The sequence below is a fragment of the Aethalodelphis obliquidens genome, unplaced genomic scaffold (assembly GCF_003676395.1).
Source record: "Aethalodelphis obliquidens isolate GAN/ISIS:26980383/991018 unplaced genomic scaffold, ASM367639v1 scaffold22, whole genome shotgun sequence".
Lineage (NCBI taxonomy): Eukaryota > Metazoa > Chordata > Mammalia > Artiodactyla > Delphinidae > Aethalodelphis > Aethalodelphis obliquidens.
In genome coordinates, this window is record NW_020837966.1 from 12,484,746 (window position 1) to 12,503,177 (window position 18,432).

Here is an 18,432-nt window from a genome sequence, read left to right on the forward strand (position 1 = left end):
AGAACTTACAGATATTGTCTCACACACACAAAAAAAACCTAAGTCCTTTTACAATTTCTGCCTCTTTTCCAATCTTTTATAATTCTTCTAGGTCATTTCCAAGCATTCAGCTTAATTTTCATAGAAATAACAGCTCCTTTTTCTTCTCACATTCATATTTCATGGGTTTATGTAGGTAACCTACCTAACTATAGTAGCAGGTATAACTGGCATAAGTAGTGTCAGCAACAAACAAATTCACCCTTGGTAAATACACAACTCTACAACACAACTAGAGCGACCAGAAGAGTGAGAACATCCTGAAAAGGATGGCTTCTCCAGCAAAGGGACTGACTGAAAAATTTCTGTTCTCCTAAATTTCTTCTTGCCCAAATCTCCTCAGTTGGCTATTTGAGCAGGAATAGTAATATTATTGCTATTCGTAGTAATAATACTCCCTAGTAATATTCCCTAGTAATACTATCACCATGTATTAACGATGATGGGGCCTTTCCCATTCTATAATCTATCTCCCTCAATCTACAGATGAGGGAAACTGAGGTCCAGAGAAATTAATGAAGTTTCCAAACATCAGAGGTGTACTAAGCACTTCCCAAAGGCATCTGCTGCTTACTACACTTTCCACTGCTTCTCACTGGGGGAGAATGGCACTGGCATTCAGGATAGGATCACCTTCACTGTGATGGAACAATCTCACAGACCACGGAAGAGTTAACATCCTGGACCCCAGCCTACTAAATGCCACTGGCAACACTCCCAAGTCATCATGACAAGAAAACAGAAATGTACCCCTGAGTGGCCAAATGTCCACATCCCTAGATGCAGAAGTGATTTTTTGATGTTGTAGATAGCATAATCTTTTACTTGTTGTCTTCCTGTCATTTCTTGGATCACACTAGCACAGCTATGGGTCTTGTTTACACCCATGGACAACTCCAAATCCTAAGGAATCTTAAAAGTCTTTTAATCTTCTTGACAGAAGTCAACAAAGCTTAGCCCAAACATGAGTATGCATACTATTTTAACATTTCCCAGGAAAAGAGATGCTATACTTCATTGAACACAGACATCACAATTCTCCCCGAACATATTTTCTAACAGCTATACATGCTGGACTCACAAATAAACGGAAACATTAGAAATGGTAACATTACTAAGAAAACAAATGATACCTTCTCATACACCTGCCTGATGAGATCCTTTGCCCAATCTTCTAATGAGTCATTTGATGATTTTCTTATTAGAGCCATTTTCACATCTTAAAAACTTAGGCCTCTATCATATCTGTCCTAATTTTTTTTTCAATTTTCTTTTGACAATTTTAAAATTATTTCATCTCAAAATAACCCATCTTCCTTTATGACGTCCAGGTTTCCTACCATCCATTCATTTATTCATTCATTCAACAAATCCTGGTGGGTATTTTGCTATGCACTAGATATTTTTCTGGGTATTGGAGAATTTAACAAGAGAAACATGGAACAAAATACCCTCGTGCAGTTTAAATTCTTGCATAGGCTGAGGTAACTTCATCGAGGTTGACAAGGAAGGCCAGATAATGCATTACAAGTATGTCAGGTATTGGTAGATGTTCTGGGGGGAGAAAAAAAGAAGTCAGAGGAAGGGAAAAGGGAGTGACCTGAGTACTATTTTAGGATGGTCAAGGAACAATGCTTTAAGGAAACAGCATTGGAGGAGAGATCTAGAAGGAAGCAAGGGAACAAAACTGATGGATACCTGGGGGGCCGGTCCTGGGGGAGGTCCCAGCAAAGGCAGATGCCCCAAGGTGAGAATACGTCTGCTGTGTTTGGGGACCAGTAAGGTGGCCAGTGCAGCTAGAGGCGAGTAAGAGAAAAAGGAAGAGCAAATGCTTGAACTTGGATATGTTTTTTTTTTTTTTTTTTTTTGCGGTACGTGGGCCTCTCACTGTTGTGGCCTATCCCGTTGCAGAGCACAGGCTCCGGATGCGCAGGCTCAGCGACCATGGCTCACGGGCCTAGTCGCTCCGCGGCATGTGGGATCTTCCCAGACCAGGGCACGAACACGTGTCCCCTGCATCGGCAGGCGAATTCTCAACCACCGCGCCACCAGGGAAGCCCTGGATATGCTTTTTACTCTCTAAACTTGTAAAAGCATTTGTCCATAATCTAATTTTAATTTTTTTTTTTTTTTTTGGCTGCGTTGGGTCTTCGTTGCTGCGTGCAGGCTTTCTCTAGTTGTGGTGCACGGGCTTCTCATTGCGGTGCGCGGGCTTCTCATTGCGGTGGCTTCTCTTTGTTGAGGAGCATGGGCTCTAGGCGTGCGGGCTTCAGTAGTTGTGGCTTGTGGGCTCTAGAGCGCAGGCTCAGTAGTTGTGGCGCACAGGCCTAGCTGCTCCACGGCATGTGGGATCCTCCCAGACCAGGGCTCGAACCCGTGTCCCCTGCCTTGGCAGGCGGATTCCCTATACTGTGCCACCAGGGAAGCCCCTCAAATTTTAATGTTCTTTAAAAGTTTTGGATTAATCTCTTTTTATTCTAAATGGGAAGCTGCTTGTCCTAGCACCATTTATTGAATCTTTCCCCACTGCTTTTATATGTCACCTTTACCATAGACCACCGTCCCACAATACTTGGGTCGATTTTTGGAGATTTTCTAGTCTGTCACAGGAATCTATTCCTGCTCCAATACCATACTATTTTCATTTCTGTAGCCTTATAATGTATTTTACTATCTGGTGGGGCTAGAACATTTCATTAATCTCTAGTCATCTTCACAGATACCAGACCTTGGCTGGTTCTACTTTCCAGCTGCTGAAAGAGCTTAAAAACCACTTTATTAAATTCCATGGTGATAGGAAAGAGGAAGAAGCCAAGAATCTACTAAAGCTTAAGTGGGAGGTGGGGACCTTCTTTCCAATCTAAACTCCTAGCCCTCAACATCAGTACCAACAATGTAAGAGTAACCTACACTACTTTGTGATAAAAAAGCATACGGACTGCTGCACTGGACAGTCACTGAAATCGTGTTTATCTGGTGTGATAAAGTGATGTGACTATATAAGTCCTGGAGGGCTGGGCTATGGTGTTGACTGACGGTTCTCAAACTGTGTTCCCTGGACCAGCAGCAGAAACAACAGCAGCACCTAATTTATTAGATGTAAATTATAAGCACCAACCGGGATCTAATGAATGGGAAACTCTGAGGGGGGAGGGGAGCAGCCCTCCAGGTGATTCTGATGAATACGGAAGTGTGAAAACTATGGTTTAGCATCAATAAGAATCCTCTGGAGCCAGGCCCATAATATGGTGTTTAAGAGCCCAAACAGCAGTCAGGGTTGTAAGATTTAACCCCGGTTTGAGTGCTAACTAGCTGCGTGACCTTGGGAAAGTAACTCACTTGCAGGCTCTCAGTTTCCTCATGAAACCAACGTGGACGATGGTGTTTCTCTCATAACAGGTTTCAAGAATTAAATAAGACTACAAGAAACACGCTTAGAATATAATGTCCCTAGCACATTGTAAATGTTCAATTCATGATAGCTAACATGATGATAAAAAAATCATAATTTGCTTTCATTTTTATTTCACATAATTTATTCTGAAAAGCCTAAATCCATTCCTGCTGGATTTAAGATATCAGGGAATGAGGAAGCACAATTAATGTTATAGTTTTTCTGACTGTGTTTACCGAGAAGTGGCACGGCACAAGGGGGATAAGGATGGGGGAAGGACAGAGTGAGTCAGCTCCGGCAGGATTTTGTGGGACCTATTTCTAGGATGATGAAGAATTTCCTTTTCTAAGGAAGCCCACTTTTTTTCCCCTTTGAGAGCGAATCGGTTATACAGCCTAGAGATTAATTAAAAGGCCCTAGGGCGAGAAGCTCTTCCCACAAATAACTGTCCACACACTACCACTTCATTTCCTATACATCTCCCTGGCAAGGCCCAACAAAAGCTCAAAGAAGACGGATGGACTTCATAGGGTGACCCAGGGGTCAACTGATTCAGACAGCTGAATTCATCAATATGGGCAGCAAATTCCACCTCAGAGTTCCCTCTGCTAAGAGCAGCTTGTACAATCCTGTCCTGTTGCAAACATTTAACTGGCCCAGAAAAGACAAGTAAGTTGTATTTCCCACAAAGGTACCCCAGAGTCAAGGCCCAGCCCTCCCACACCACTTTACTTTCCCAAATAACATGTTTAGAAAGTCCAAATTGGACACACTGCTTACAAATATGAAACTGTGTATATATATTTACATATATATGTGTGTATATATATATATGCTTTATTTCCAGAATTATTATAATGGGTTGAATAGTGGTCCCTTCAAACATCCTCCTGGAATCTCTAAATGTGCTCATTTAGAAAAGAGTCTTTGTAGCCGTAATTAAGTTGATGAAATCATTCTAGATTAGGGTAGGCCCAAATCCAATGACAAGCCCTTCGAAGAGAAGGGGACAGAAACCCAGAGGAAGAACACTATGTGGTGACAGATGCAGAGAACGCAGTGACACATCTGGAAGCCACGAAGGCCAAGCACTGCCAAGAGTCCCCAGAAGCTAAGGCAGGCAAGGGATGGATTCTCCCTCAGAGCCAAAAGAAGGAACGAACCCTGCCGACACCTTGATTTTAGACTTTCAGCCCTCAGAACTGTAAGAGGATCCATTTTGTTGTCTGAACCCACAGTTTGTAGTAATTTGTTTCAGCAGCTCTAGAAAACTAGTACAACTACATAAAACTCTACCATAAAGAAACTAGACTAGAAGGAAATCACACCCTAAAGCTAAGAGGTCTATACACCTTCCTCTTCATGTGATGGAGTTAATGCTCTTTTTTTAAAAAAATAAATCATTTGACATTGTTGAATTTTCCAAATTGTCTACACTGCACACTTATGCAACAATTGGATCAAAATGAATGTAAAATAATAAATAAAACTGCCTTAAACTCTGTTATCACCAGGATTTTGAAGTTTAAAAAAAATTTTCCAAAATCCCTTGCAGGTGGACACATCTATTAAATGCTTTTGTCTCCCAGAGCAAAGGAAAACATACGTATGTGTCCTTCCCTGTGGCTCCAAATATTCCAGACCCAAGATGATGGAGACTCTCCCAGATATCTCTTGTCTCCAAATCTGGGACTTCTTAAAGATGAAAGAAGCCTGTCGTTATGATTTCCAAACAACTCACTAAGTCGCTGGAGAAGCTCCAAAGGCCCAGTCCTCAAGGATGCAAATGACAGGAGCCCTCCTGGGGGCCTGATTGCGGAACAAAAGACTTTGAGAAATCATATTATTAGAGTCATTTCATAGTGTCCTTGAAGAAAGAAAACACCTGCATTCTTTTAAAAAGTCCCCCGGGGGCCTAATTCCTCAGCACGCAAACTTGGAGGACCCGCTGTGGGTGTTACATGTACACATCATGAGTCAGTTTTCAAGAATTGTGAAAGCAGTTTCTGCACCACCAAGTCGTTTACCAAACATAAAATCAAATAATGTTCTCATTAAATGCCTTCCGACAGTCAAATGTGCTTGGGTCTATTTTGCAACATGGTGTCAGAATTGTTAAAGCAATGGGGAGCAGAAGTTCAAAAACAGGTCCAAAGACTGGATAATGACCATTTTCTTTATTTTTAGCTTGTTTAGATCTCAAATTGGCTGCTGAAGGGATGCGCTGTTAACTCCCTCCCTTGACTGATCCCTTTGGTGGATGTTTCCTCTAGGAAACATGCAAATGGCATTTCTGAAGAATGCCCCCCACCTGCCTGCTTTCACAAACTCCCCAGAGGCCCCAATTTAACACCAAAGCTATAAACAAGCTGAATGGAGCCTCCTTTAATGTATGCAGATCTGATCAGAAAATTGCAAGTAGCCTTTTACTGGAAATCGCATTATATTTAATTCAATTTCTCACCTTTCAGATACCCCAATAAGCTCAACACCACACCCTCTAATTTTACAGGAGTTTCACCTTTAAGACCCCAGCCTCAAGTAAGCCAACTAGCCTAGGGTTCTTCAGATATCTGACAACAGTCAGATCTCATCCCTAGGCCAGTGAGAATATAAGATTCTGTTTTTGCCAAGGTACTGTTTTATATTTAGACCAGGAGGGTCAAAATGACAAAGCTTAAGAGTCTCTCTTGGTTAAAGAATTTGTGATCTCAAGCCCTCAAGACCTGGTTTTGAATCCTGACTTCACTACTTATTATTTGCATGACCTACGGCATGTTACCTAACTTCCCTGGGCTTCAGTTTCTTCAGATTTAGAAAGGAGAAGATAAAGTACACGCCTCAGAAAATTGTTCTGAGGATGACAAGAGGTGATGCATGAAAGAAGGCAAGCACACAGCAGGTCCTCAGTCATATCAGCTCCATCCCAAGAGTATCTCCAGGACAGGGAGGATTTAGCTGCTTGGATGTTTTGCTTATTAGCACAGCTGTTCCCACCAAGTGGCACCTTTATTCCAATCTTCCATTCTTATCATCCTTCTAATAGTACATATTCCCTCACTCACTTCTTCAAATCAGCAGTCACAACATCAGACGACTATAGCGGGAAGCCAGGAATGTAAATGGGTGAGGCAGGTCAGGTAAACAATAGGGAATGGTGGGGATTGTGGAAAAAGCTGAACACGTGTGTTCTATCTAAAACAACGGAAGGAATACGAATTGCCCGAAATTTTCATAATTTTTTCATTATTCCAGAGAAAACCTTAAATCTGAATTTTTACCCAAAATATCACAGGTTGGCAACTAATCAAAATTTTAAATCCTGTACAATGTCAACAAAATGTAGGTACAGTCCAGATCTTATCTCAGGAGTTTCCAGGGTATCATCTTGGGTTCAAATATTGTATGAATATCCTTGTTTCTCATGGCTTAGAAAAGGAAGCTTCTGCTTAAGGACTGGTGACTGTGTAAATGGAAGTGTTCAGCATGGCACACTAGGCACCACAAAAATTCATACTTATTAAGCAGGCTTGGGTAAAACGAATTAAGTATTGCCTTGATGATGTGTGATTTTCACCTTGGACATGAATTTTCATGGGTGCCAGGCACAAAAAAGCCCCTTTTCATATACTGACCCCAAGGGCAGCGTCTAACTGTCGTCTTCCTGTTATAGGCTGCAAATTGTTTTTACAAACATCATATGCATATTTCACTTAAGCAAAGAGACTGTGAGCGTATAAGGTCCAATTCTTCTAAACTCCATTTCATCTAAAGTGTACATGTCCTCAGGTGTGTCTGTGATGAGCCATATGAATCTGCTATTCCACCAGCAAGTCTCATTCCTTTAGACCCTAAATCCTCACATGAGGGGGGACTCGACTCTATCTCTTCTGAATTAAGGCCCTAAGACAAGAATCATCACCCCCATTTTTAGCAAGTGAAGGGCTGTGCCTCATGGTGGGGAAGTGACTTGTTCTGTCACATAACCTACAATTGTCAGGGCCGTGAACCCAGGTGTTCTTGCTTCTTATCTAATTCTGTTTCCATTAACCCTTCTTCCAACCACAAACGTATATGGAGCCCACGTTACGCATCATGCCCAATGAGGCACAAGGCACACACTATCCCATTTAACTCTCACAATAACCACGTAAGATAACCTCATGGTAATAAGTAGTACTATTCCCACACTGCAGATGAGAAAACCAAGAAAGGCTCAGAAAGGTAAAGTCACTTTCCTAAGGATACTCAGCCTGTAAGAGGCAGAACCAAGACTACAGTTCCAGCAAAGTATCTTCAAAGCCTGTCCCTTTAACCACACAGCTAGAATGCTCCCCCAGCAGCCCTTACAAGCTTCACAGAAATCTTTATGACACTGCCTAGAAATACACATTTCTTCCCAGAGTTCAACCCCCATGGCTCTCTCATATACAATGCAGGTAGAATCCTTTTGATCTCAAAATGCTCAATGACCTAGGAATCATTCCCTTTAGGGAATGCTCCCTCAGTTCACAGGAAATTCCCTCTGGGATACTCATTAATCGCAGAGTTAAAGGATAATCTTCCAGCTTTTTGAGACCACAAAATAACAAACTCATTAGATTCCCCTCATTCTACCAACCTTAAACAATAGAAGCATAAGGATGAATGACAACCTTTCAACAGAATGTGGATATCACTTTGGGAATTAAAGACAAATAAAATGTGTTTTGAAAAAAAAAGATGACTGACATCAGTGCTCTGTGTTTTCTCACTATTCATCAGGTACAAATTGTCACTCAGGGTGATTAAACAAGGATTAATTGCCAGGTTGCTCCACAAGCTGAGATGTTTCAAAGTTTCAGCCCAAAGAAAACACACAAATACACTCCAATTTTTCAAGGAATGGGGGTGGAAGTTGGCAACATCTCTTTGGAGGACAATTTGACAAGAGCTCCACAACAGCATGTCGCAGCATAAGAAAAGCTATTGTCATATGGTGTATAATGAGGAACAAGGGAAAACAGCCAAAGCAGCCATGAACCAAAAATATTTAATTCAACGATAACCCACATACTGGATTCTAAAAGCTAATAAATATATTAGATCTTTATGTCCTTTATACACGGACATATAAAGATGTCCAAAACATATTTCTTTTTTTTTTTTTTCTTTTTGCTGTACGCGGGCCTCTCACTGTTGTGGCCTCTCCCATTGCGGAGCACAGGCTCCGGACGCGCAGGCTCAGTGGCCATGGTTCACGGGCCCAGCCGCTCCGCGGCACGTGGGATCTTCCCAAACCGGGGCACGAACCCGTGTCCCCTGCATCGGCAGGCGGACTCTCAACCACTGCACCACCAGGGAAGCCCTAAAACGTATTTCTAAGTAAGAAAAAAGTAAGCTATAAAAGACCATATGTGGAATGTGTATTTTCTATAAAATCTTGTTAATAAATAATTATTTGAATGAATCTAAAGAAATAAATCCCAAGCCATAAACAACATATATTTCTAGCTGTGGAGGTGAGTAAACTGTTTCTGTACAGGGCCAGCTAGTAAATACTTTCAGTTCTGTGGACCATGAGGGTTGTCTCAACTACTCAATTCTGCGACTGTAAAAGCAGCCGTAGATGATGCTAAATGAATAGGCATGGCTGTGTTCCATTCAAACTTTATTTATGGACTTAAAATCGAAATTTCGTGTAATTTTTTTTTTTTTTTTTTAATTTTTGGCTGTGTTGGGTCTTCATTGCTGTGCGTGGGCTTTCTCTAGTTGCCGGAGCAGGAGCTACTCTTCATTGCGGTGTGCAGGCTTCTCCTTGTGGTGGCTTCTCTTGTTGCGGAGCACGGGTTCTAGGAGCACGAGCTTCGGCAGTTGCGGCACGCAGGCTCAGTAGTTGTGGCTCACGGGCTCTAGAGCGCAGGCTCAGTAGTTGTGGCTCACAGGCTCCAGAGTGCAGGCTGGGTAGTTGTGGCACACGGGCTTAGCTGCTCCGCGGCATGTGGGATCTTCCCGGACCAGGGTTTGAACCCGTGTCCCCTGCATTAGCAGGCGGATTCTTAACCACTGCGCCACCAGGGAAACCTGTGATTTTTAAATCTTTTATAATAGCCATGTCTTATTTCAAAATCAGAGATAATACAGATACTTTGGGATGAACATACATATTTCCTCAAAAGAAAAACCTCTATTTAGGTGCTTCCGCTTCTACCTGGCATATTATCAAATGCTAATAACATAAGGAAGGTGAGCCAACCAGCATTTCTTAGCTCCTAAGCATCTTTCCCTACCTAGAGGATTCCAAGAATTTCTTAGGCGCAAGCGCGTGGACACACACACGCACACGCACCCCACCTCCTTTTTTTCCCCTTTTCTTGGCACACCAGTTGACTGAGACAGAGTGGTTTTTCCTGCCCAAGCAAAAAAAATCAGTGGGAACCCATTTCTCAGCCAAATTACAACCACTAAAGGAAACCAGGCCAGCATCTCCCCAAGTTACCACCTCAGTCATCAATCAACACAATTACCAGGGCAACTAAGGAAAGATGCTTTTCAAGGCGCAGTCCTGGCTGATCCAGTGAGCGCTGCTTGGGGAACAGCCGCTCAGAGGCCAAGCATCCTGCCTGGAAAGGCGGCCGTTGTCCCCAGACTAACCACTCTGCATAATTAAAATGACTTCACAAGGCTACCATTGCTCTGGGCTTTCCGTATCAGCCGCTCATCAAAGTGCAACTCCGGGAGGCTTGTTCTGAAAGCCAGCCTTTTAATGCAAGAGTCAAATCTACATTTATCAGCAAAGCTGAAACGTTAAAGGGATTACAAGGAGCTTAGAATCCACCGGCGGTTCATTGATCCGGTCTTGCCAGCCTCATCTCCACATGCCCTTCAGAAATGGCTTTAGTCTGTTCCCTGGTTCTTTGGTTGCCTTTGATTTTAGCACCATTCTCAACCAGGTTGGAGGGGATGTTTCCTTTAGCTCTGAACCTCCCAAAAGGTTCTCAGATTCCTTTCTTCTAAAACGAAGAGAAGCTACTTGCATATTCCCTTACTAGCGGTACAGACCCAGAGTCGGCAAACATTTTCTGTAAATGGACAGAGTAAATGTTTTTGGCTTTGTAAACTGTACATTCTCTGTTTCAAGTACCCAACTCTACTGCCGTAGGTCAAAACCAGCCACGGACAATATGGAAATAAGTGGGAGTGACTCTATTCAGATAACGATTTATGGGCACTAAAATTTGAATTTCATAGACTTTGCATATGTCATGAAATAATATTCTTTTGATTTTTTTTCCAACCATTAAAAAATGTTAAAACCATGCATGGCTTATGAATCATACGAAACAGGTGAAGGGTCTGATTTGGCCGGCAGGACCAAATAGGAGTTTGCCAACTCCTATTATAAGTATGTGCCAGGACCAGACGCATCGGCATCACCTGGGAGCTTGTTAAAAAATGCAGCATCTTAGTCCTCTGCCCTCAAGCCTGTTGAATCAGAATCTGCATTTGAACAAGATCCCCTGGTGATTCATATGCCAGCCAAGTTTGAGAATTTCTGGTCCAGAACACCGAATTTTCAAGTCTGACAGGGTTGGAAGTCAGACAGCCCCACTGACTAAGGGCTGCAGAACCTTAGGCAAGTTATTTAACCTGAGACTCACTTTCCTTAACTATCAGAAGGGGTGTAAATAATTGCACCCAACTCCAAGGACTGTTGCAAGTGAAAGATTGGAAGCATGTGAGACACTCCCCTGGCAGTGTCAACGCTTTAACAATGGCAGCTAATATGACAGAAGATATTATTTTTTTAATATGATTTTTGGAGAAATGAGAATACTCATTTAGGGTTCACAATTTCCAATCACTTCCAGGACCTGACAGGTCACCTAAGTGTTTAAAGAGGTCCCCGAATGCGACTGGAATGTTGGTGGCTAGGGTGAGTCAAGGTCACACCCATCTAAAGGGAGACCTCTTGTGTGCTGCCACATAGGAAAGTCGGCCCCATGTTACCACATCTTTGGATTCTTCAAGAGAAGCTGGAAACCTGGATTTTCATGTTAGAAAAAGCCCCTCATTTAATGCACTGTGCAGACCAAACAAAACCCATCCACAGGCTGGATGTGAGCCCAGGGCCTCTAGTCCGTGACCTCTGCCTTAGAATAGAGAAGTCACAAGAGGCAGGGAGTCACAGGGAAACCAGCCTGGGTTTTAGAGCCAAATCCTAGCTTCATTCTCAGTAGCCAGGAGACCTTGGGCCACCGTTTGAACAACTGTGAGCCTCAGTTTCTCATCAGGAAAATCACCACATCTGCCTCATCGGTTCTGGTGAGGACGCAACAGAAATGTACGTATCAATAAAAATGCGGGGAGACAGCTCTGGACAGAGTAAGTACACACACAGCCTTGTCACTGCTGATGCTGCCTTGGTATCATTATTAGCATCTCGAGTCCTCAGCGCCTAGGCATTCACAGGGCAAATCGTCCCTGTAAAAATGGCTATTTCCCCCTCCTGCTCAAAGTGGGTACACACAAGCAAGTCCAATTAATCCCCGCTCAGAAAGCCGTCTCGTAAGCAGAGTACACTAAGTGCCTAGTTATTAATGATTTTCTTCTGGCCACAGTCCACAAAGATGCCTTAATCTTCCTGTTAATGAGAATTCCCTCAGCAGCCTGGCCACTGCGGGATTTGTCCCGGGCTGCCTGGAGGGGCAGCTTTTTTGGGGCCAGGTCACCTGCAGGGAGCAGTGCCCATCTTTGCTCCCCAGCTGCCCTACATCAGGTGGAGGAGAGTGCTTTGGCTGGCGATTATGAGCCCTCTCCAACACATGGAACTCCTGCGGGGTTTGTTTTTTTGTGTGTGTTTTGTTGTTGTTGTTTGTTTTTTTAGAAATCCTAAAAATCCCCACATTTGCCACCTAAAGGTACGGGTGACAATATAAATGGGGGAGGAGAATGAGTCCTCAGGAAAATCTCCATAAAAGATAACAGCCCTCCACAGAACCGTAGGCATCTCTGCTCACACACAGAAGCCCCAGAGGGCGGAGAGCCAGCTGGCTGAAGCGGTGCCAGGTGTTGTAGCTCAGCTTTCCTCAATCTTTGCTCTGCACATGAATCAGCTGGGGATCTTGTTAAGGCCTAAAGTCAGATTCAGCAAGTCCAGGGCAGGGCCTGAGACTTCACATTTCTAACCGGCTCCCGTGAGACGGTGATGCTGCCGGTTCCTGCCTCAGGTTTGAATCAACAGGACCCTCCTCCCTTGCTTCATCTAAGTCTCTGTGCAAATGTCACCTCCTCAGAGAGTCCTCTCTGGACCACCTTATCTAAATTGTAATTATTTGTTGAATGAGGGCAGGAATCCTGTCTATTTCGTTCTTTGCCGTATCCCCGGCACAGCGGAGCACCTGGCACCAGCAGGCCCTCAAATATTTGTTCAGTGGAGAGATCCCAGCATGACGGCTGAGGAAAATGCAACTCAGGGAGCCTGAGTCTTTCGCCCAAGGTCACACAGCTTGGCAAAACCAGAGCAAGACCACAGCCCTGCTCTCTCTGGACTTCAAAGCCCCAGCTCTCTCCAGCACACCAGAAAGGGAAGCGAAGTTTGTTTACCACCCGCTTCCTCCCAAGAACTTCAGTACCTTCAGTGCTGCAGGCAGGAACGCGAGGCCATTCTGCTTTTAGGAGCTGCCTGCCGTGTGGACAATGGTTGGGAGGGGGAGCCTGTAGAAGCAGAGGGACGAGCTGACACCCATGAGCCGTAATATCTAGTGTGCCTTGGTACTTGGGGGCAAAGGCCTTTGGTCTCCTTGCAACAGACCGAAGGCAGCCTTTCAGCCTGTGTCAGGCTAGCCTTTCCTCCTATCCGGATACAACTGTCTCTCCCAGGGGCTCAGAGTGCCCCCCCCCCCCCAGTCAGAGGAGTAGAAACGGAGCATACTGTGGATTTCAAACTGCCAAAAAGAATACTGTGCCCTAACCCAGAAATGGCTGTCCCCCTTCTCTCAAAGGTCACCCAAAACATGCCCATGAGGGAAAAGGAGGGGGCAAAAAGCAAGGATCTGCTTCCCTTCCAGCAATGGGTGGAAACACCATAAAAACCGCATTCATGGAGGCTTTTCTGCTGCTAGTGAAGAAACTGCTTCTGCACGAAAACCCATCTCAGCCTCATGAAAGGCTCTTTCCGAAAGAAAGCCTCCATAATGGGCTGAAAATCAAATGCTCGTTTTCCCCTCACAAAACCAGCTGGGTTAAAAAGGCTTAAGGGGCTCTAAGAAGCTGTGGTCATGACAGTCTAAAGTGACCGGGGGACGCCCAGCAGCCTCGAGCGAGCTAGTTATGATTCCTCCAGGGCAACAGCCGAGAGGAAGCTAAAAATAATTGACAAAAGTAGCTAATGTTTATTGTGTGCCTGGTATGGAGCGAACAATGTGTTTTCAATATCTCATTTCATCCCTACAATAAAGCTGTGAGGTTAAGTACCATAATTATTCCCACTTAACGGAAGAGGGAAACTGAGAACTAGGGAGAGTGGCTGGAGGTCAGAGGTCACAGAGACCAAAAGGAGGGGCACCTGGGTACACACGCACACTGTACCACTGCCCCACAGGCCTCTGGTCAGAAGTTGACCCAAAGGCTCCAGAGTAGGAGAGGAGCCGGAAATCACTCTCCTGTTCATCACTCTGCCTTTCCCACCCCCATTAGAGCACAAGATGGTTCATACAGGAAGCAATCAGCACCGTCACACAGGATCGGGTTGAAAAAAATGACGCTTCTGCACCTATTCCCATGTATCGCCACTTTCACACTGGGGACACACCAGGGGCCAGTCCAGAGAACACCTATCTGGGCTACAACATTGGCAGGATTGATGGATGCCTACGTCTGCGCATTATATATTTATAAGGTCGCCCGGCCCGGCCTCTGCCACAGAAGTTATTAAATACTAGGGAGCCATAAGGGCTGCACTCAGTGTCCTGAAACAAAGGCAAAGAGGCTGCCAGAGCCATCAGAGGCAGGAACAAAAGCATCTAATTTCTGAAGGAGCCGGTTGGGAGTTTCCTTAGAACTGGGTGCCCAGCACACATGACCAACTGGGAGAAAGGAGAGAAGCACACACAGAGGGGAAAAAACCAAACCACACCACACCAAATCAAGGCAGGCCTTTCTCCCCAGTATCCAGAAACAGCATTCTTCAAAGGGACATGGGGGTGGGGGGCAGGAAGATGCATTAAGCAAAGAGAGAAAGGGTTCCAATGTTGCAGAATTTTCTCCTGCAACGGCTCTGGCCTTTTCATGAAGTTGCCAAGAAGGCTCCATCTCTTCTCTTTATGTAGCCAAACAGAGGGCCTGTAAGCCTGCACCCTAACTTTTCCCAGCCGGAGCCCCAGCAGCCAGATGTACTGGGAGGGCACCCAGATCCCTTGTCCCCCAAACATAATCATTCCAATCCAGGCTGGGGCTGCCTGGAAGTCAACATTCACGGCACATTAATAAGAAACATCTGGCCACCGAAGAGGGTTGACACAGCACACGCAGGCAGTGGTGGATTTGTGGTTGGGACCCAGCGTTACAGAGGCTGAATTAAAAACACAATTGGAAAACACCAGCTAGTCCCAGGAATCCTACACATGCTGTACTGCGGCACTTGGAAAAACTGTCGTGCCTTGAATCGCTTGGGACAGAGTGACTTAGATACACAGAGGGTGGGTGCAGAAGACCCAAAACTCTCACATCAGGGAAATGCAGCCTGAGCCCGGCTCTCCTGCATTCTCAGTGTCTGGTCACCACTTCCACCTTCAATATTTGTAGCAGATGTAGTCCCACTATTAAAAGAACAGCCTTTGCATTCTTTCCATGTGACTTACGCGTGAATTTAAAAGGCAAAAAATGTGCCTGTGTTCCTATATACACATATATGACATATATGTATAGATTTCCCCCCTGCAGTGGTGTGTCTTTAGGAATCCCATGTAAGGGGTCCTACCTCCATTTATGCAAGGCGAACCCTGGGCACTGGTCACCACAGGCGTTACATGGCTGGCCTCTCTCAATCCGCCCCAGTCCGGTCAACTTCAAAACAAAAAGACAACACAAGCATGTTTCCGCCGCCGGGGCTCCCTCCAGAGCCCCACTGTGCCCCAGGCGGGACGGCCTGCCTCTCCCACCCCACCTCCTCTGATTTGACTCCGAAGCTCCTCTCCGAGGTAGGGGGTTTGGGGTGGGGCGCTGCCGGTGCCCCTGGGGTGGTCTCTCGCCTGGGGAAGTCTAGGCGGGCTGTCTCTGGCGTGGGCACCAAGCCACCAAGAAATGGCCCTGGCTGGGGCTTTGTCTCCCCCAGACACCTTGGTCACGGGTTTCTAAGAAACAAAAGCAAGACCTTTCTGCTTCCCAGAGTCCCTAAGAAGCGACCATAGCGCGCTCGCCTTAGACCAGGCTAGGGCTCCCGGGAAGGGGGCAGCACGGGACACCCCAAAAAACAGCCCCAAAGTCAAGTCCGCGGCTAGAGCTCCAAGAAGCTGGAGCTTGGGTGCTGGGAATGCGACCTGCCTCAAGGGAAGGGGCGAAGGAGGGGTGCGGGGGGCGGTGACATTCAGGGTCACGGTTCCCGGTGTGGCTCTCCCCGGGACTCGGGATCCGGACTTAACCCCGTCTGCCCCTACGAGCTGTCCCGCGCGCCCGGGCCACACCCCCGCCCGCGGGGCCGGCTTACCTGGGGCCACAGGTGCGCGGCCGCCGGGCGGAAGGAGTCTGGGCTGGGGCGCTCGCGGAGGGCCGGGGTACCCGGGGATTGGCCCCGCTCGGGCGGGGCACACTCACCGAGCGGCTGGAGAGTCTTTTCCGGGAGCTCCGGCTGAACATGTCCGGGCGCCTCCTGCACGCAGCGCCGTCCGTCGGTCCGTCCGCACCGCGGCCGCGAGGGCGGGTCGCCTGGGCGGACACCTTCGGCGGGCACCTTCGGCGGCCGGTGGGCTGTCTCCGCCTCGCAGCCCCAGGCTGGCTCCGGAGCACACGCCTCGCCCTCCTCCCTCGCCTGTGCCTCTCGCCCTCCCGCCCGCAGGTCCCTCCCTCTCTCCCGGCATCCCCCCGCCCTCCCCGGGCTCGCCCCGCGGTCCACGGGCCCTTCCCGTCGCTCCCCGGGGGGCGCCCAGCTGTGCCTAGTTTCTCCCTTCCCCTGCTTCCCGGCCGGCCCACCGGGGATTACTCCCTTCCCTCACCTGGGCCCGCCCCCGAAGTCTCTTCCCTCACCCTCGCCACGTAAGTTAAAGGCACGGACCACTTCAAGGCCCTTGCTGCTGTTACCTGGGATAGGGGGTGGAGGTGGAGGGTTGGGCATGGAGATTTTGTTTTTTTAATTAAAATATAATTCACCTACAGTAAAAATCACCCATTTTAGTGCACAGTTCTGCCAGTTTTGACTAATTCATACAGACCTGTAACCAGCAGCACGATCAAGATACCGAAGTCCCATCACCCCCAAAGTGGACTCTTTTAAAAGTCTGCACCATGCGTGTAATCTATTTAGTATTTCCTAAGTGTTGGTAAATGAGACGAAGCAGGATGAAAAATGGCCCTATATCTACTTCTGCAGGAGATGCTCATTAAGTAACCACTGACGGCAAGCTTTGAATCCCCCGTGACCACGTGCCCATTCTTTTTCCACCACTTGCTAGCTAGTAATCTTCCCAAATTAACTGACTTCTTGTTGCTTCTGTCTCCTTATCCATATCAATTTTAAAAGCTATAACAAGAGTCCTAACCTCACAGCATTGTTGAGAAAGATGAGCTGGGACACCTAATAGTTGTTATACATGTTATAACAGGCACAAACTAAGGGCTCATTAAAATCAGCTGTAAAAAAAAAAAATTGCAAGCCATGGTGTCCACTTAACGTTGATGTTTCAGCTCACCACCTCCCCTGAGAGAACTTTCCTGATCCCCCATTGTAACATCTCTCACACACGCACTCCCTCATATGGCATGTAGCATACATTGAAATGATCTCGTTTACTTATTTGTCAAAAGAAGACATTCTTGTCTGTGTCAAAAAGATAATTCCCCCAGTTTAGTGTTCTTCCAGATGAGACACTGAACTTGAGTGAAGAAAAGCAGCTTGGCGGGGGGAATGCAGCAAATTAGTGGCAAGGCCAGTCTACCTGTACCCCAAATCCAAAACAAGAGGATGACGCAGCTTCCATACTGCCCCCCGCCCCCGCTGTATGTATTAGTTGATGACCTTCAGTGCCCCGAGGGCAAGGTTTGGTTTGAGTTCAAGTTTGGTGAAGGGAGTGAGGTCTTGGCCTCAGGAGCAAAATTTACAGGGGTGCCCACAAACTCAGTAATCAAGATTTTTAGGCAATAAATTAAAGAATCAAAATGAATGCAAAAAAAGTCCATGATGAACAGAAAATCCTTTTAAAGATAGGATCCTATCCTACACGTACACATCTCTGCCTAACTCACCTCACCCTAATCCTAGCTCTGGGAAAAATGCTCCAAAACTCAGGCACCTAAAGGGTAGATTCCCCTATATTGCATTTTTCCATTTACCCACCGCCCGCCATCACCAGTGGAGGGTATGCTTGCAGACGGTAAACGCCACGGCCCATTCATCTCTTGATTTGCCCAGGCCTAGCGCAGGGTCTGGCTCATTGCAAACGCTCCATGTTTGTTCAATGACTAAATAGAAGGCAGTAGCTTTGGTAGGCCTGGGGGGCAGGGAGTGTTAGCAATTCAAACCCCAGTTACAATCAGTACCAGCCCAGGATGCTCACCTGGTCTTCTCAGCAGGGCTACCACACAGCCAGCTCTGCACCACACCGCACATGGCCTTGTGACTGGCAGGAACAGGTTGGGAGGGCAGTGTTCACAATGCAGTCATTGCCTATTTGTATTTTAATTATAAAGATGTTTAGCAAAGGTCAGTAACAAAACCGGTGCATTACAAGTTGCAAACAGATGGAGGGAATGCTCTCCATACAGAGGAAGCAGCACCTTTTTCAAATTCCCTGGAAGGAAACCCAAGA

At 46.2% G+C, this 18,432-nt stretch overlaps 1 protein-coding gene across 5 annotated transcripts in view; it reads right to left on the reverse strand.

Annotated features, from left to right (window-relative positions):
* Nucleotides 1-16,390, reverse strand: part of PRICKLE2 (prickle planar cell polarity protein 2) — a 344,499-nt gene extending 328,109 nt beyond the window's left edge. For 3 of the 5 annotated variants that reach the window (XR_003435869.1, XR_003435870.1, XM_027121311.1), the window contains exons 1-2: nucleotides 16,226-16,390; nucleotides 15,393-15,478 (exon numbers count right to left, since the gene is read on the reverse strand). Coding sequence is in view for 1 of the 5 variants with exons in the window: in XM_027121311.1 (XP_026977112.1) it covers nucleotides 15,393-15,478; nucleotides 16,226-16,267 (128 nt within the window). In the remaining 4 variants the exon portion in view is untranslated. The other 2 variants (XM_027121315.1, XM_027121313.1) reach the window with 2 other exon arrangements.
* Nucleotides 16,391-18,432: the final 2,042 nt, after the last annotated feature.